The sequence below is a fragment of the Artibeus jamaicensis genome, unplaced genomic scaffold (genome assembly GCF_021234435.1).
Source record: "Artibeus jamaicensis isolate MK-2021 breed Jamaican fruit bat unplaced genomic scaffold, CSHL_Jam_final contig_2704, whole genome shotgun sequence".
NCBI lineage: Eukaryota > Metazoa > Chordata > Mammalia > Chiroptera > Phyllostomidae > Artibeus > Artibeus jamaicensis.
Window position 1 is genome coordinate 38,427 of NW_026521593.1, and position 20,910 is coordinate 59,336.

At 33.6% G+C, this 20,910-nt stretch overlaps 1 protein-coding gene across 1 annotated transcript; it reads right to left on the reverse strand.

Annotated features, from left to right (window-relative positions):
• Positions 1-503: 503 nt before the first annotated feature.
• On the reverse strand, positions 504-18,883 carry LOC128626991 (sulfotransferase 1 family member D1-like; the record flags this gene model as incomplete). The annotated part of the gene is made up of 6 exons (XM_053662679.1): positions 504-815; positions 3,013-3,193; positions 8,765-8,859; positions 11,780-11,906; positions 17,577-17,674; positions 18,690-18,883. Coding segments are annotated over 6 exons (811 nt in total), but the record flags the coding sequence as incomplete, so codon positions are not given.
• Between the last annotated feature and the right edge of the window lie 2,027 nt (positions 18,884-20,910).

Consider the following 20,910-nt stretch of genomic DNA (forward strand, 5'->3'; position numbering starts at 1 on the left):
CTGAATAAAGTCCCCAGAGAGATTCAATTCTTGTCTCTACTTAGTGGCTCTGGTAGTGACAGGCAGCACAAATGCTGATTTTTCTGGTTTCACTCATGTCAGATGATCATGAGTCATGTATGATGGCACTGCAACTATTCTGAGGAAACAGAGAAATTCTAAGAAGACAAAGAAGTTGACAGTGGCACTCTCAATTGTTGTTTGAATTGAGATGGAATTGATATATAACATTATATTAGTTTCAGGTGTACAACAAAATAATTTAATGGTGTATATATTGTGAAATGATCACTACTACAAGTTATCATCCATCACCACATAGTTATCATTCTAAGTTATAACAAAGGGAAATTAAAGTCTTTTGGGGAATATTTGGATCCATTCAATCTATCATGAATATCTTCTTTGCAAGCTTAAAGACTCATAACTTGAATTAAAAAAATAAAGCAGGTAAATTTATAATTTTAAACATTATTTCATTTAGTCTTTAAGAATAGTAAAAACTTTGAGGATGGTAGTTAAAATTATAGAGCCAGTACTTGTTTTTATATGTAGACTTTGAAATTCTTTGAATATTCTATTGCAAATCACTAACATTATTAAATAAGAAAATATCACATATAGAATTTTCTTTCACCAAGTGTTTAAAGAGATTTTTTTATTTAAATGCCATAAAGCAGTTGGACAAAGAGCACTTATTTATGAGATCTCTGAACGAAACTTCAGTGTAGACTCTCTCATTTTCTTTTCATAATCTTCGTCAAACTTCTCATTTTGGGCTACAGTAAACTTGTTTTTCCAGTCTCCTGCAATACCTGAAAAGAAAGATAAATGGTAAATTTGATATTACTGTAAAAGTTCCTTCTAAGATCAGTTTTAATTTGAATGACCACACTTAATTTTTTTGTTTATTTTTAAGCATTTATATATATTTTTTATTTAATTATTGTTCAGGTACAGTTTTCTGTCTTTTATTCAAATCCCAACCCACCTCCCCAGTACTCCCCACCTCCCTTCCATCCCCCCCACCTTAGTTTTTGTCCATGTCTCCTTTATACTTCTTCCTGTGAATCCTTCCCCTTTCCCCCTGAAATTCTCTCCCCTCTCTCCTCTGGTCCCTGTCATTTTTAAGCTTTTAACTTTAGAATATATTTATTCCATAACTCTATTCCTTGACTCCTACTTCCACTCCCAGACTCCTAGACCTTCTTAGTTTTCAAAAAATTCTTATGCATTTTTCTCAGAGCTTATATAAAGAAGGAAATATTTTTTAAGTAGCTTTAAGAAGTGTCACTGGGACACTACACAACATATCGAATCTTTACTCTTTGGCTTTAAGTGATTTGTTAACTCAGGATACAGTGAATTTTCCAGTCCTTTTAAAAACTTATTTTTCAATGTCAAATGATATTTATTTTCAAAAGTTCTATGATGAAGTAAGATTGGAAAATTACTGGCTTATATGTGACTGAACATATCTACATTATAGGATTGTTCAATTTTCAACATATTAACCATATTTAAAGTCTCAAAGGAAGAATATGAGATACAGAATTTGCAATAAATATGTGATAAAACAATGCCATTTTCATAGAATATCTCAGAGTAATCCAGAAGATACATTTGGAAGCTGAGTATTTCTCAACTTTGGCGTTTTATTTGCATCTGCCTCTCCTCATTTGAAACCAGACCATTATTTCCAGGAGGATGTGGGATTTCCCTCTGCATGTAGCATATTTATCAGCATCTTTTGTTTCTACATATTAGATGTCAGTTACATGCCCCTATTATGATCAGCAAAAATACCTCCAGATATTGCCAAATGTCTCCCAGAAGGCAAAATCTTATGTACTTGTGATTCAGATGTCCTGAGCAATGCTTATCTATGGCATACTTACTTTTTAAAAGAAAAATCTTTAAAATGCATGTTGACATATTGTAATTTAATTTACCTTAAATAGTTCCCTTTGTAGGCTCTCACCAAAACACCTGTTTCTCAAAAACTGTCTCAGTTTGAATGATTCATCCTCTCTTTCACATAAGATTTTACATCTCTGAAAATTGTCGCATGTTGTGTGATTCTTCCTTACCTCTCTAACTGTAGGCTTGAATTTTTTATATGCTATGGCCAATGGGTTTTGAATAGGTACAATATATACCACATCTGAACAGAACCATTTCAAAATCATTACATGTTTCCACTACCTCACTTTCTCTGTACCATAATGATGGTACATTCCACAAACCAGCAACTCTTTCAGCCTGGGTTTCAGAAAGAGAAGGCACAAAAGATTAAGCTCATAAGAGCCAATGAACACTGATCAGACTCAAAAAGAACTGAGCATAACTGCAATAACCAGAGGTATTGGTTGTTGACTAACAACCACCAATATTAAATAAAAATTAATCTTGTGGTTTTAAGTCACTGAGATTGTTGGAGTTGGTTTTATAACATAGCTAAGAGAATCTGTCTTCCTCTCTCTCCCCCTCTCTCTCTCCCAAACACACACAATTCAATACAAGTCATATTTATTATTTATTAAAGCACTCTTTTGTGCAAGATGATAGCTGTAAATTGAGTTCAAAGCCAAGGATGCAATGACTTACCATAATCATAGCAACAACCTCAAGGAGTTGAAACTTTTCCTGTTTAAAATGTCTAACACCATGTAAGCTTGCTAACTGCCACCAAAACATTTTTAAGGAATGAAGAATAGATAATTCAGAGAAGTGAAGGACATTCTTCTGATATAGAAACTTGTGCCAAGACTCATGCTTCTTGATATAGAGGCTCCTGAGTAAACATATCTCACTAGAGACTTGTCTCACATGGTAGTATTACAGCAACAATAGTTTCTTTGCCATGAATTATTTTCTCTTAAGTTTTTGGTTTTCCTAATTTTTTCCCCTCAATCTCTTTCCATTTCTTATAACAATGCTCCTATTAATCCACCTCTCCTCTCTTTTATGGGACTAACAAAATCTACAGGAGCTAAGATACGATGTTCTCACCCTTTCTCATAAAGGGAGATACATTATGATCCATACCAAATGCTGGTACAGTAGTATAATTTGCACAAGGATTCTGCTTCATCACATCAAAAGAACTATGATAGAGGATTTTATTCACAGTTTCTTCTGGCAGGTCTTTCTCTAGAAACTTTAACAGCTTCTGAATTTCACGCTTTGGATCCTAAACAAATATAAAGACAAAGTAAAACAGGTAGATCTAGTCATGAAGTAGGCAAACACATTCAATTAGGTTCTATATAAGTCAATATGGTGGAGGAAAATATTTTATATTTTATCCACACTTTTCATTTTGCCTTCCCATGTACATATTGTATTCTTGATTGTAATTGGCAATCACCTCCTAGAAAAAATATGTTTCCAAAAAGGAAAAATTAAAATATTGAATTAATATTTAAGCTTTCACATTCAACAATAGAACTAACCTATAGAATAACAGATGGTTTCAAAGGAAGTTACTATTATCTAAGTTATAATTTACAAAATCTCTCAGTCTTTTTTTTTTCATGCTTTTTCAAGAACAGATTGCCTACTAAAATTTTAGGAGGAATTCATACAAATCCTTTTCAAACTCTTCAAAAAATAAAAGAGGAGGGAACAATTCTAATCGCATTTTGGAAAACTAACATTACTGTGATACAAAGCCAGACAAAGGAAGTATAAAAAAAGGTAATTATAGGCTAACATCCCTGATTAACATAGATGTAAAATACTAGCAAACAAAATTTAAAAGCACTGTTAAAGGAACATACAACCATGATCAGGTCAGACTTTTTTCAGGAGTGAAAGGATAGTTCAACAACTATAAAGCAATCAAAGTGATACATCACATTAACAAAGTGGTGCATAAAAAATTACATTATCTCAATAGATGCAGCATGTGATGAATTCAACATTCCTTTATAATAAAAACTCTCAGTTAAGAAGATAGAGGGGCCATGTCTCAACACAATAAACACCATATATGACAGGCCCGTACCTAATATAAGCAGTGGTAAAAACCTGAAAATAATTCCTCCAAGATTAGGAACAATTGTTAAGTACAGTTAATAATAGTGCATCATATATATAAAAGTTATTAAGAGAGATCTTAAAAGTTCCCATCACATAGAAAAAAATTGTAATGATATGTGGTGATGGATATCAACTAGAATTTCTGTGGTGATCATTCCACAATATATACACATATTGAATTATTATATTGTACACCTGCAAATAATGTTATATCAATTAAATCTCAATTAAGAATAGATTCCTTGTCTCAGAGAGTTCTCTTACAGTGGAAAAAAGATACTCTTTACACCCCTCATACCCACATAGATATTTTTAGATAATATGAATATATTAGGAGAAAGGAAAATAAAATTCTGTCCATTTTCCAGCCTAAAGAATGATAAGGAGGAGAAAGAGGCAGCAATAAAGAAGAAAGACTACTTTAAAGTATTTATTATGCTTTTTTCTATTAATTAATTAACGTTGATTATGCTATTACAGGTGTCCCCATTTTCTATTTGTTTATTCTATTCTATTCTATTTACTTATTTTTAATGAATTATCCCATTACAGTTGTCCCGATTTTTCCCCTCCTGTACCAAGCACTGCCCATTTCTTCTATTGATCCCCCCTCTTTTTTTCATGCATATCACTCTTTGGCTACTCCATTTCCTATATTTATTCTTAACATCCACCCGCCTATTCTGTAACTACAAATTAGCACTTCTTAAACTCTGCCCCTTTTCCCACATCTCCCCAGAACTCCCTCAGAGGCCAACATCACAATGCTCTCCATATCTGTGATTCCATTTCTGTACTGCTCGTTTGCTTAGTTTTTTAGATTAAATTATTGGTTATATATTTATTGTCATTTTAATGTTCATAGTTTTGATCTTCTTTGTCTTAAATAAGTCCCATTAACATTTCACATATAAGAGTTTGGTGCAATATGTGTTCTTTGACTCTAAATGATAGCTTTGCTGGATAGAGTAATCTAGGTTGCAGGTCCTTGCTCTTCATCACTTTGAATACAAGTTGTGAATTTCTTGTAGGCTACAAAGTTTCTTTTGAGAAACCAGCTGACAGTCTAATGGGAACTCCTTTGAAGGTAAGTATCAGCTTCTCTCTTGGTGCTTTTAAGGTTCTCTCTTTATCTTTAACCTTGGGCATTTTAATTATTATGCACCTTGCTATGGTCCTCTTTGTGTCCATCCTTTTTGGGACTGGCTGTGCTTCCTGGACTTGTATGTCTATTTCCTACACCAAGCTAGGGAAGTTTTCTTTTACTATGATTTTCAAATAAGTTTTCAACTTCTTGTTCTTTCCCTTCTCCTTCTGGCATTCATATAATGCGAATGTTGGAATGTTTGAAGTTGTCCCAGAGGCTCCTTACAGTGCCTGTGAAAAAATAACTAAATGATTTTCTTGTATTCTTTTTCTGCTTTTTATAATGATTAGTTGTTTTTTTCTTCCTAATGCTCCAAATCATTTCTTTGCTTGTTGGCTTCATCCATTCTGCTATTGATTCCCTGTAAGCAGGGATGTCCAAACTTTTGGTGTCTCTGGGCCACTCTGGAGGAAGAAGAGTTGTCTTGGCCTACACATTAAATATATTGTGACACATAATCACAAAAAAATCTCATGATGTTTTAAGTAAATTCAAGATTTTTGTGGGGGTCTGCATTCATAGACATCCTGGGCCACATACGGTCCATGGACCATGGTTTGGATGTCCCTTCAAAATGTTCTTTATTTCAATTAGTATTTCTTTTCATTGCTGCCTGCATCTTTGTATGCCATTGGAGTACCCACTGAATTCTCTGAGCAGCCTTATAAAGCAGTGTTTTGAATTCCGCATCTGATTACTTATCTCCATTTTGGTCAGTTCTTTTTGTGGAATTTTGTTCTGTCCTTTCATTTAGGCCACATTTCTTTGTTTCCTCATTTTGACTGTTTGTATTTTTTTCTGTGTATTAGGGAGATCTACTTTGACTCTGTGTCTTGGTAGCATGGTCTAATGTAGTAGGTGTTCTGTTGGGTCCATTAGCATAGCCTCTCCTATCTCCCAAGTTGTGCACTCAAGGTGCACCCTGTGTGGGGGCTGAGTACTCTCTCCTCTTGTGTATGCATCTTGATTATTGTCAGCAGGTCAATGGAAGGGATTTATCCAAATCAGACAGCTGATAGGACTATCTATGTCTCTTGGCAAGCACCTATCTCCCTCAGTGTCTTGTGGAGGTGGTTGCGTGGGACTCTGATATGTTCTGTAACTGTCCACTGGGTGCACAGAGTGTGAGGCTTCCCTAGTGGTGCAGTCACTTCCTAGGGGAAGTGGGGGGAAGTCAAGGTCAACCTCCAGCTGTGTTGTGTCTGTGGCCCCTTGGTATAAGCTATAAAGCAATCTGGAGATGGCTACAGCTAGTGCCAGGCCTTGAGCCAGTCAAATAGAGATACAGGGGCTGGGCTCAGCTGTTGTGGTTTTTTAGCACATTTTAGGAAGGTCACACTTTCCTCTTCCTGTACTTCAGATTGTGCATAAGACAGCATGTTAGATAAAATGAAAGAATGGTACTTAAGCCAAAGAGTTTGTACCCTGGTACCCACTGGGAGGTGTTGTTGGTGGTACAAACCAAACAGAAATAGAGCCATAATCTTAGTGACCTGGTGAGATTGGAAAGAAGGGCAATCTGAGATTTACCTTTCTTGAGTTACCCATCTCTGTTACAAAAAAAAACCTACCCACCTATGGAAACAGAACCAGAGAGTTTCTGTAGTGATTCTAAAATAATCTATTTCTTCTAGCTACAAAACTAAATTTACTGAAAATTACACAAACACCTTAATTATTCTAGTGGAAGAATTACTAAGAAAGTTGAATTTCTAGTTGTTCCAAGTCTATCATGTGAAAATTAAGTGGAACGGTGATAGAGAAAAGGTGGACTGCTCAAGCTTGTAGTGAGAATTTGGGGTGGATGTGCTGATACAAAGACTCTGTGACCCTTGAGTTATTGTGAGCCTTTCTGGCATCAGATATAGATTTTCATCCCATATTTGAAGTAACTAGACTTCTTTTTCTGAAACCTTATTTTTATGACATCATTTGGGAATTTTCCTTCCAATAAAATGCTTATCCTCTTCAGGACCCACTCCAACCACTACTTGTTGCTTTTGGACTCACTCATGAGCTAATATAGCAGCATAATTCAAAGTCAGAGGTACAAAGTAACTTGAATAGGATACAGAAGAGACTACAATTTGACTAAGGAATCTACCAGAGAGAGATCTACCCTAGCTGAGTAGGGTAGTTTCCCAAGAGGCTGTAGATTTGATTTTCTAAACAAAAAATGTACAGTGGTCATAGTCATCTAAAGTAATTCAGAGAAATCTAAGGGATCAAAATGAGTTTGAGTCAAGGTTCTAGAAACTGAGCAATTGATGCAGATAAACCAGATAGACTGTGAGGAGGGGGAAGTCAATGGACATTGTTCCTAGGGACCCCAGCTATCCTCATTCTTATTATGTCTTATATAATTTATTATTTGCCCCCACCCACATAGACATCATGTTAAAGAGAAAAGAGAGTTGTGGACAAGCTATCTGAGAAAAATTCAATTAAAAATGTGGGACATTATCTTCATTGCATTTATTCTGGTGGTGCTGATTAACAAAATTATACAGGTTTCAGGTACACACTTTTACAACACATCATCTCTACACTGTATTGTGTGTTACCATTCCAAGTCAAGTCTCCATCCATCACCATTTATTCCCCTCACACCCTCCACCATCTCTCAGCTTAGCAGTCACAACATTGTTGTCCATGTTCATGACTTCTTTCTTTTTTCTCAACTCATACCCTCCCCACCCAGCAACACACCCCTGACAGCTGTCAGTCTACACTCATTTATGAGGAGACGTGGAACAACACTTTTTAAAATAAATCAAAATAAGTTTTAGATCATGTTAGGGAGTGAGTAATTTTCCATTCTCATAATCAGGTGAAAGATGAGAAGATAAAAACTAGAATAAAGAAGGAAATTACATTGTTTCTCCACTGTGCATGCCTCTTGGGGAAACAATTATGGACAAAATAGTTTGAGTCTCTGCATTCATGGAGCTTGCATTATAGTAGAGGAGACAAGAACATATAAATAAAGAAACACATTCATAAAATAATTAGAGTGGTAGTAGTTACTATGAAGAGAGCAATAGCAGCAAAACAAGCTCTAGTAGATAATAATAAGGTATATTATTTGACATTTTGGCAGTAAAAGAACTGTGTGAAGAAGTAACATTTAAGTGAAGACATTACATGAAGACATTTCCTCATAGAGAAAGGAATTGGTGGCACCTGTAGAAGTTGGAGAGATTCACAGAAACTAAATAATGTTTAACTTTATATATTATCTTAACAATTTTATATTTCACAAAGAAATAGAAGCCATGGCGAGATTTCTAAAAAGAATTTGGGAGTATTTTGACTTAGGTTTGAGAATCATTCTCTCTGAGGGAAAAACACACACAAAATGACACAATCTGAAAAATCTAGAGTTGTCCGAACTAGAATAGGAAGCAGTGGTAGTAGGAAGAAGTGGGTGGAGTGAACACTGAATTCTCAAGGCAGAGTTAGCAGGATACTAGATTAGTCATATTTATAGATCAAGAAGAAAGGAAAGTGTAATACAAAGAAGATGAAGCTTAGGTTTCCTTAAAAAGTAAAGAAATTGTGGTTGTCTCTTACCTCTTTCATGTCTTCATAGAATAGGTAGAGGATACGATAATCTTTCCTTTTCTCCCACCAGCCCTTCACATGGTCATACCAAGAACCAAAAGCCACTACATTCAAAGATAAAATGCTTGCAAAATTAAAACTATTTACATAAAGAATTGTTAAATATTACTCTATGTTATCATTATTAATACATACATACTGTTCACTTCTTCATTCATGAAAAAGAGACAACAGTATAATGAAAATATATAAAATCATCCCTGTTCTCACAGAATTTATGTCTAAAAAAAGGATGATGTACTTCTGCTAATAGATGAATTGTGTTCCTCAAAAACCAACCAGTACTTTACAATATGACTGAGTTTAGGCATGGGACACGTAAGGAGGTAATTAAGTTAAAATGAGGTCATTAGTGTAGGTCCCAGTCCAGAGGACTATTCTCAAGCCTTAAAATCTAATGGAATTTGCCTTGCTAGGTTTCAGGTCTTTTTTTCTTTTTGATTTCTCTTTCTTCTGTTTCATATAAAAATGATTATTTATGCCTGTCCCATCACTGTGCTTTCTAAGAAGATTATCTGTTTTCACAAGTTCACAACTAAAAAGGAATTTAGTTTCAAAGTGAGTCACACTTTAACTCTCACCTATACTTGATTTACATGATATTTAGATGAGATTTTAGATTCAGAGTTGATGAAGGGACAGTTTGAGACTTTTGAAGCTTTGGAAATGTAGTGAATGCATTTTGCATGTGAAAATATGAATTTGGGGAGACTAGAAGGAGAATGTCTGAATTGTGAATACCCCCAAATTCATGTGTTGAAGTCCTAAGCCCAGCACCTCAGCATATTTCTATATTTGAAGATAGTGTCTTTAAAGAGGTAAATAAAAATTAGGTTATTAAGGTAGGTCTGTGGTGGTTCAGAATGAGTCACCTCAATGTGTGTTATTCTGGTATGCAGATTATTTTAAACTAAAAACAATCAAGGATCAGGAGCTGAGGAAGAAACTCTGGCCTTCCCTTTTACTAACTAAAACTATTTAAAATAGTGGACGTGCTCCAGGAAGGGAGATATCATCGTGGATAATTCCAGTTTAATATGAACTAGGAATGGTAGACAGGAAGGAACCTAGCAAAGCCCATTTGATCAAAGCTCTTCATGTTGCCCATTGTTTTAATACAGCCATAAATGTTTGTTACTAAAAATCTCTTGTGCATTTGTCTTGCTTCCCTGGTTTTTTGTTCTTTGTACAGAATGACATATATATATATATATAATTTTGCCTTCCTGTCTTTGAATTGTTCATTTTCATGTGAATTGTCCGGGTGCATGTATTAAAATTTTATTTATTTTTTGTTAATCTTCCTTAGGTCATTGGAATCATTCTACCATCCAGAAGAACTAAGAAAAAAGGGGAAAGTTTTCACATCCCAAACATATCCTAATCCCATAAGACTGGTCTCTTTGTAACAAGAGGTAATTATAACACAGACATAGACAGAGAGAAGAACATGTAAAGACACAGAGAGAAGATATCCACCTACATGTCAAAGAAAAGGGCCTTAGAAGAAATTAATCATGGGGACACCTTGATCTTCGACTTGAGCTCCAAAGCTGTGAGAAAATAAATTTTTGTTGTTTCAACAATTCACTATGCACTACTTTGTTGTGACAGCCTTAGCAAATGAGTACGACTTTTGACAAATAAAACTAGAAGAGCAAAATGGAAGATAGTAGTACAGACAATAAGTAGTACAAATGTTCATAGCAGAGGAAAACAAAGACAGAATAGTACTGGGATGCAGAGGTGAAGAAAGGGCTCTGGAGGAAACAAACTATGTCTGGTTCTAAGAAGAGTAGCAACTTCACAGTAGATGTAACTGGCAGCCTAAGTGATCAAAGTTAATGTTAGCAGAAAATGATAAATTGACACCATGTATTTCTTGATATGATTCATAAGGATTCCACATTACCTCTATAGTGTCCCACCAAAAATTCATAACTTTGATATAATCATGAGAAAAAACCAGACAAACACCAATTTGAGTGACATTTTATAAAACAACTTGAGCGACATTTTGTAAAACAACTGGTGTGTCCTATTTTATGACCTTGACAATTGTAAAGGTCATAAAAGACAAAGATAGACCATAGAATAAAGAGACTTGACAATTAAATGCAGTGTGTGATGAGTGATTGTGAATTGGATCATGGACCAGAATTATGTACATATTACTATAAAAAACATTATTGAGACAATTGACAAAGTAAGAGCAAAGTCCATAGATTATGGTATTATATCAATATAAATACCTGGGTTTTATTATAGTACTGTATTTAAGTAAGAGAATATCCTTGTTCTTAGGAAACACACTTGAAAATATTTAGGAAATAAAAGAATGAGTAGATATTCTATGGGTAGAAAATAGTCCAAACAACGGCAGGAGTAAAAATTTCCAAGATGTCATTGGGTGCATTTGCCTTGAAAAGAAGCAAATAAACATATTTATTAGAAAATGTTTATATGAGAATTAAAAGTAGAGTTACTACCATGGGCATGAGTAAGTTTTCCTGAAAGAGAGGATACACAGATAGGAAAAAGGAAACTTTGAAGATAAAATCTTCATTCAAGAATTCTCAGTTTATAAAACAAAACTGAAGGAATGGTAAAGAGAAGAGAGTTCAAGGAAAGAGAGTTCAATAAAATCAAAACAATAAAATGACAGAGACAATAAGAGAAGAAAGTACCTAGGAGTAGTCACCAAGTACTAATGAAACAATGAGACCAAGGGCTGAAAATTCTGTGTGTCACATATTCCTCAAAAATCCTTAAAGGGAAGAGATGACTATGTATTCTTCTATTGTCTTCCTAAAACATTAGTGCAGTGCTGGGCACATATTAGGTTTATAATAAGTACAAAATTACATCTGAATTTTATATCTCCTCACAAAAGAACAATAACACAAAAAAACCACCTTTTTATCGTGAAACTCCATGATTGATTAAAATAAGAGTCAGACTCACCATTCCCAGTCATGAATTTATGTAGAAACTCCTCCCAGGTACCAGGCTCTGGGTGTAATTTGGCCATTTGGTAGAAATAATAGTAAGACACAGCCACATCTTTAGCATTTCGTGCCACATAGACCATCTGCAGGGAATATGAGAAATCATAACTTTCTCTCTATCATTCATAGTTTGTAAACTTTTGCTTACCTTGACAGAAGGCCTATTTTCTCCTTCTATTTTTCCTTATCTGGGTGTGTATATCTGTCCTGATACAGGAAAGCACAACTACGTGATTGTCTTAATGCAAAACTTCTCAACTCTCAGACACTGGTGTTCTCTTTCCTCTGAAAAGAACATCTCTTAAAACATGGAAAGACAAGCATAATAAGAATAACAATAAATATTAAATTTAAAAATCTTAATATTTTCTAAAATTTAGAATACTTTTCTGCATCATCACTTATCAAAGCTGAAAAATAAATGATTTTTAGAGTTGAAAATACCTATGTTTCACTAAAATAAGTTATTATTTGTGTGAAATTCATCAATAAATCTTCATTCTGTCCATGTTTACAATGATTAGTGTAAGATTAAAATTTATTTTATGTTGAAGGCCTTCCATGTGCTTATGCAGAAATTTTCAGTATATTTCCCAATAGAAATGACATTATTATCCCTCATTGATACTTAAGTTTTCCATCAAGTCTGCAGATTTCCATTAAGTCTCATTCTCTCCTGAAATACACCTAATAATACTGAGTTTCCAGCCACACATGCAGTAAAAATATTTCTAAGGAAAGATGCATTCAGGAAGAAATCTCCATTTAGCTTAGCAAATTCAGATTTTCTTCTTCTTTTTCTACTGAGAGAAAAAGGAAATGAGAATTCTTTTATATTTCCCAATCACTGGTAGTAGTTCTCATATTTTGGGACAAGAATGAGAGAAGGAAGGGAATGTCTGGAAAAGGATTTTTCAAAAGATTGATTATGGAGTTCTAACAGTTGAAACTCTGCTGCTGATGTAATTTTGTGAGAAAATACTAAACCTTATAAACATTACCAATCACTTCCTATTTCAATACCAAAAGGTTATGGTGATGAACAAATTGTTTTCTTTTCCTATCATTATCACTTTAAAATCTTTAGGAAGGTCTGTTTCCACTTGCCTCAGGGTGGGCAGAAGGTATCTAGAAGATATCCCCCAGCTCTCTCAAGAGCAAGGCCATAGATTGTGAGGTTTCATATGGGTTTTTATTTCTTCAATAAAATGATAAACTTTATTTTTACTATCTTATCACTTTTGTTTTTTATTAGACTTTAAGTGAAAAAAGAAAACATAGACACATGAACAAAAGCTATTTGTATAACAGAAATTATAATAAAAATTTCAAGAGAAAAACAACAGATGTTTTGGTCATTCCATTAAAGATATTGTGGTAAAGCATACTCTAAACATCTTTCTCAGAATTAATGACTGCCTACCATCCCAGATTCATTTTTAACCACACTGAACCTTTTGTAAATCTTGACACACACATTGTTGTTTCACATCTGCTAGCCTATGTACACAGAATTTTCTCTCTGTAAAATGACTTAATGCATCTAAAAAAAAAAGCTCCTATTCTTTTTTTAGCATATTGATCAATTTTTTTCTCCATCTATAGAATGGTGTTGTCCCATGGTAGCACTTATGTTAGTAATATGTAATTATTTTTCATATATATGTATTTCTCCCACTATTTGATGTACTTTGCAGGACCATATGCTATTTAAACCATTGCATAATGTAGCATAGAAAAGTGACTTGCAAGCAGACAAAGCTCAGCAGCACAGTATCTGTAGAAATTAAATAATACAATATACTCTTAGATAACAGAAAATATCTTATTTATGTTTGCATTTATACTGACAATCAAGGTTTCAGGATAAAAGATTCATGTGTATACTAGCAACAAATATTTAGGAAATAATTTAAGGGTGTGTATGTAGCATGTGCATGAGAAAAAATAAAGAATACTAATATATCAAAATATTTAAAGAATAATTATATTATAGATATGAACTATGTTTAGATTTAAATGTGAGTATTGAAACAACAAAGCTGATAGAAGTAAACAGGAAAGAGAATATCATCACGATCTGGGGGATGGCATATTTAGAAACAAATACAGAATACTCTAATGTTGGTGGAAAAAAATATATACTGACATACTGACTAATCTCAAAATTAAGATATTATTCTAAACCTGAAAAAGGAAATACTGAGTGAGTTATGATATAATGAAATAAAAGATCCAAGATGGTGGTGAACTAGGTGGAACCTACATTTGCCTCCTTCCAGAAACAAACTAAAAATGCAACTAAAATATAGAAAAATCAGTTTGAATAACCAACTAAGTCTTACACCAAAGGATTTACAGAAGAAGATATATCAAGACTGGTAGCAATAGTGGAGATTCAGAAAAGGCTGGCCTAAATTCAAGACTATTTTACCCAGAAGAACTATCATTTAAACTGAAGGAGAAATAAAGAGCTTCATAAACAAAAAAAAGTGAAGAAGTTCTTTACTACCAAGCCAATATTAGGAAAAATGGTAAAGGATCTTCTTGAGGAGGAAGAAGAGGGAGTAGGGGAAGGAAGAGAAGGAAAAAGAGAAAGATAGTTGTGAAGGATAAAATGGCAATAAATATATCCCTATCAATGATCCTTTAAAGGCAAATAGCTTAAAACTTCCAATCAAAAGACAGGGTAGTTGATTGAATAAGAAAACAAGATATGTGTAATGTATAAATGATGCACCTCAGAGTTAAAAAACACACAGACTTAAACTAAGAGGATGGAAAAAGATTTCTTGCAAAAAATAATACTTATATTTGACTAAATAAACTTTAAAGACTATAAAGAAACAAAGAACACTGCATAATGATAAACGGATCAAGACAACAAATGAATATAACCCTATACACATTTATGCACCCAACATAGATTCAACTAAATATATAGAGCATATCTTGATGGACATAAATAAAGAGAGAGACCAAGAGTAATACAGTAATAGTAAGGGGTTTTAACACCCCATTTACATCAATGGATAAATCTTTCAGGCAGAAAATTAAACAGGCAACAGCAGCCTTAAATGACATACTAGACCAGAATAATTTAACTGGTATCTTCACAGCATTTCACCCTACATCTTTAGAATACACAATATTTTTAAGTGGACATGGAACATTTTCTAGGTTAGACCAAATGTTGGCAGGCAAGACAAATCTCAATAAATTTAAGAAGATTGAAATTATATCAAACAATTTTTCTGAACATAATGGTATGAAACTAGGAATCAATTAAAAGAAACAAACTGAAAAACACACAAAGACAAAGAGGCTACATAACAGGTTACTAGACAATGGATGGGTTAATAGTGAGATTAAGAAAAAAATCAAAACATACTTTGAAACAAATAAAAGTGAGAACAAAACAAACTAAAACCTATGGGACACAGCAAAAGCAGTCCTAAGAGGGAATTTCAAATCATTACAGGCATAACTTAGAAACAAGAAAAATCTCAAATAATTAAACAAACAACAAACAAAGACCAAAGTGAGTAGAAGAAAGGAAATACTAAAGATCAAAGCAGAAATAAATGAAATAGAGTCTAAAAAGCAATATAAAAAATTAACAAAATCAAAAGCTAGATCTTTGAAAGAATAACTAGATTGAAAACCCTTTAACCAGACTCATCAAGAAAAAAAAAGAGAGAAGACCTAAATAAATAAAATAGTTAAAGAAAGAAATAACAACTGACGCCAAAAAAATACAAACAGTTGTCCAAAAATATTATGAAGAATAATAAGACAACAAAGTGGGTAATCTGAATGAAAGGGATAAATTCCTAGAACTATACAATGTTTCAAATCTGAATCAGGAAGAATTAGAAAATATGAATATATTGATGAAAAATCATGAAATTAAGGCAGTAATCAACTCCCAATGAACAAGTAAGTGTCTTGGACCCAATGGCTTCAAAGGTGAATTTACCCAACATTCAAAGAAGAGCACATATTCTTCTCAAACTATTTTTAAAAATCCAGAGGAGGGAAGACATCCAAGCTCTTTTCATGAGGCCAACATTATCCTAATTCCAAAGCCAGATAAAGCCACTACAAAGAAAGAAAATTACATGACAATAACCTTGATTAAAATAGATGCTAAAACCCTCAACAAGATAGTAGCAAACTAGGTCCAGCAGCATACTCAAAGGATCATACACCATGATGAAGTAGGGTTTGTTTAGATTTAAAGGATCAAGGGAATACAAGGTTGGTACAATATCTGCAAATTCATTAAGCAGGTACACAACATTTACAAAACGAGAAGATAAAAACCACATGATCATATCAATAGAAATAGAAAAAGTAAGTAAGTCAGAAATACATAATGAAATGCCTTATATCAGTGGTTCTCAAACATTAGCATGAATCAAATTCACCAGGTCTTATTAAAACCCAGATCGTTGGTCCCTACCCTACTGTTTCTGATTCAGTAGGTCTGAATCAGACCTGAGAATTGGTACTTCTAATGAGCTACTTTTATCCAGGGTACCATATTTTGTGACCCAGAAGGCTACATTATATAAAACAGAAACAAAAATGACAAGAATGATAAGGATTAATCTCACAAACATGTTAAATGAAATAAGCTAAATATTTAAGACTATGTATTTGATGATTACAGACAAAACAAGCAAACTAATTCATGGTGAAAACTTTCTGGTTAGGATTATCTTTGGAGATAGGGATTCTTGCCTAGAATTGTACTGGAACAGAGCTTTTTGGGTGTTGGTAATGTTCAGTTTCTTTTAAAAAATATTTTATGTATTTTTAGAGAGAGGAGAAAGGAGAAAGAAAGAAAAGGGGCGAAATAATGATGTGTGAGAGAAACATAGATTGGTCCCCTCTTGCATGCACCCCACCCAGGACCTGGCCCACAACACAGGCATGTGCCCCAACTGGGAATCTAACTGGAGACCTTTAGGTCCACAGGCCAGAGCTCAATCTACTGAGCCACACCAGCAAGGGTGTAGTGTCTAATTTCTTGATCTGGGTGCTGGGTTCATGGTTATGCTCACTTTGTGAAAATTTATCAAGGTATAGATCATAATATATGAACTTTCTCCCTTTTGTAATAAAAGTAATATATTACTTTTGAATTAAGATAATTATTAACAAAGAAGTCTAAACCTGATCCATAAATTTTTGTATTTTACATGTAAAGATATATATCTATAAATATATAAGTACAAATTTTAATAAATAATTTATATTATATGTTATATATCACTTATCTAACTTAAATATAATTATGTTTTATAATATAATATATAATTTAATTACATATTTATAAATTGCTACTATACTGAATTAATGAATAAGCAAGTCTAGGGTTATTTAAATATATATTATTCATAACTGATGAAGAAATTTAGACAGAAAAACATTTTAGAGAATAAAAAACCTGAGAAAATCTCAGGGCTTGGGCACCAAGTAATCCTTTACCAACAGCACTGACATCCATTGGTATCTTGATCTTTAGGCTATAGGGACCACATGATTAATTTTCCAGTGATTTACTCAGAGGTTGAAATCCCCCCATCTTAATATCTGCATAATTAGTAAAATAAATTACAACATGAATAAGATTTTTTTGGATTCCCAAATACATACCTGTTTGCAGGCCAGTTCCCCGAAACAATTGCTTTTCCCTCAGATAAATAAAAAAATTAAGAAAAGAAGATTAAAAAATAATTTGCTACCTTGCAGTTATTCTTCCAAAAGGAAGAAGGAAGAAGTTGAACAGGCAAGTGTGTTTTCACTAGTCGAGGAGACTGCATGTTTTTCAAAGCCTCAATGCCTACAAGCATAAAAAATTAAATTATATTATACATGTGGAACAAAAAAGGTCCATTACAATAGGCCGAACACTTTGTAAACTTTAACCCCACTACATGGCTTGAAATGGCTATATGGCTAAATGGCCTCATAAAATTCTAAAATCTGCAATGACATTTTTTTAAGTAATAAATCCTGATTAGTTAGGCTGTTTTATTGCCTATGAATAGCAGAGTTTATTATCTTTATAAGTGTCTATAAAATATTCAGATATACCTGATGAGGCAGCAACAACACTAGGTCAAATTTTAAAATGTCAAAATTTTCTTGCCTTTATTTTTCTTATTGTCTCATCTACACTGCAAGAAATGTCTTTCCAGCTTCCTTTTTGAGATTTTAAAATATCTCTTTTAATTTGTTTTTAATTCCAGTTGACATACAATGTAATATATTAGTTTCATATATACAACGGGGATTATACATTATAATATTTTACAAAATAATTCCAGTTTAAGTCTGGTACCATTTACATTCCCATGACTATTTTTATAACTGGCAACTTGCACTTCTTAATCTCTTTCCAACTTTCTTATATTAACCTTTTGAAAGTTGTGAGCTTCATGGCTACTTTTAAAATTTTTTGATAATGTAAGACCTTATATGCACACAATTATTTTTCTTGAGTCTCTGGACATCTGCTAACCAGCAGCAGATATGACTCTATATTGGACGAAACACTAAATTTTTCTTATATAATGATCACCTAATATTCAAATGTTAAAGACTTCCTCCTGACCTGATAATAAAAAATATACCCATCAAAATCTCTTATACAGATATTATCTTTGGGTGAAAGAGGACTATAGTATGGTTGTTAGAATAACCAAATTCTTATTTGGTTATTATAGAAATGTATGATTCAGCTGTTTGAGCTCTGTCTGTATCATCTTTTCTATCAGGACTCCTCTAGACACCACAGAAAAAAGGAGGGAGTGGAATTTACTCCTATGGTGGAAAGGAACATTAAGAGAAAATACCGTTTTCAAATCCAGGTACTATAAGTTCCATGAATGGCACTCGGTCGTATATTGCACCCCGTTTACATTTCTCTGTATCCCCATTGTTATAGATCAAATCCAGTATTTCACTGACCCAGGTTGTGCCTGAAAAACAAATAGAAAGAACTCTAAACTTGGCTGTCAAATAGAGTGTGAGAGGGTCACAAGAAGTTCTGCAACATCAAAAAAATGTGCTCTTTGTATTTATTCCTTTTATTTCTTCTCTTTTCTCTAGTAGACATCCTTGTCTCTCTTGAACATATACATATGTATTGTGTATAAAATTTGATGAAAATAGTCACAAAAGTAGAACTTCAAAAGAAAGTAAAACGGGGTATGAAAGAGACATTGTGGACGCTGGCTGGGTAGCTCAGCTACATTAGAGCTGATAAGCCAAGCTTGTGGGTTAGAGCTCTGGTCAGGGCACATATAGGAAGCAACCAATTAGTGTATAAAAAGTGCAACAACAAACCAGTCTCTCTCTCCCACTCTCTCAAAATCAATACATAAAATTTTTAAAAAAAGAGTGACATTGTGTAAGTAATAATAGCTCATCTTCCTGTGTGGGATAGATAAGGGAAGCAGCTAATTTTAATGATTCTGAATACCAGTTTGTACATTTCCTGTTAATTTCAAAAAGACTATTATCCTTTGAGACTGAAGGTTACTTCTGGGGAAAGTGTTCAACATTGGTGGAGGGGGTGAAGACAAACAAGAGGTTGAAAGGGAAACGAAGGGAACTTTGTGTGGTTGTATCTGTGCGGACCACTAACAGCATAGATTGGATCTGTGGGCCACTAACACAATCAAAGACTGCATATCCTGTTTGAGCACAGCCGATCAAGTCACTCTGATCTTTATTAACTGTGTCTTCATCCTTTGAGAAATGGATCTAATATACTTGAGTATATGGTCTACTTAACTATGTGACTTGACGATCCAGTTATTAAGGTACTGCTACAAAAGCCATTATAAGACACAGGGGGAAAAGGTCTTCTTAACTCTTCCCATTCCTTCCTCTTTACCAAATGTGTAACTGGTAGTCCCTAAGTGAATAACCATGTGTGGAAGCTAAAAAATTACTTTGAATAATCAATGTATACAAACAGTAAATTTTTAGAAAAATGAGCTGCATTTGGAAGTATCTTTGAATTGGTTCCAGATGTTAGAGTACTTTAGGCCCTGTTTTTGTTTAGTACTTTCTGTGGACAATTCTAACTCCTTCTTGTCCCTAAATCATGAGTACAAGGCTCTCATCTCCATTCTTCTAACTCAGAAAATTACAGTGCTAAGTAAAAGTTGAGGCATATCAGTATTATACCTGAATATTTTGTTGCCTGATCTGGCTTAGGCTTAAGCAGTGATTCACAGAACAAAAAAGACCTAAATTCAACACATTTTCTGTCAGTAGGTAGTTCAAATTTCGGTGTATGTATCTGATTGAAAAAAAGGCCAATATAGATATGCTTTCAATTGAAAGTGTTTATTTTCTGTGACTTTAAAAAAATGCATGGTTTAACTCATATAAAGAATTAGTTAACTTGGAGTTTAACTTGGAACAAAATAAGAGAAAAAATGACCAAAGAGAGTATATGATTTATTTACTTGTACTCATTTAGCCATTTAACATTTAGTGCATCAGAAAAAAAGTCAGCTTCAAAGAGCACCATTGTAGATGAACTATTTGTGTACTATACCCTCTAAAGATTATCTTAACAGTTTTCTATCTGTAAATATATCAAAAATAGATAAAACAGATGAGCATGTACATTCTCAGTGATTGCCCTCTCTTTTCATACCTTCTATCTCAACAGGAAAATGCAAAGTAGTTTTGGTTCCACATAACATGAATTTGGGGAACTACTCAGAGAGCAAGTAGTAAGAAGAGAAAGAAGAAAACAAGCTTTTGCCACAAAACAAGCTTGTGTTTCCATTCACAAATCTGTATGGTTTGTTGTATTTTCTGGTAGGCCCCCACTGCTGTCACGATGTTCATAACGTTGGCACATTAGAAACCCACGAATTCAAGGCTTTTTTCCAGGGCTTGTTATGTATTTTAAGCAATTTTAATATTTGTGGTTAAAAATAAAATCAGTGGTTAATATACTAATTAAAAGCACCTTTTCCTCCTTTCTATTAAGAAATGAGACAAATCTAAACGAAAGTTGACATTAGAATTTAGTAATTAGAAAAGCTGACT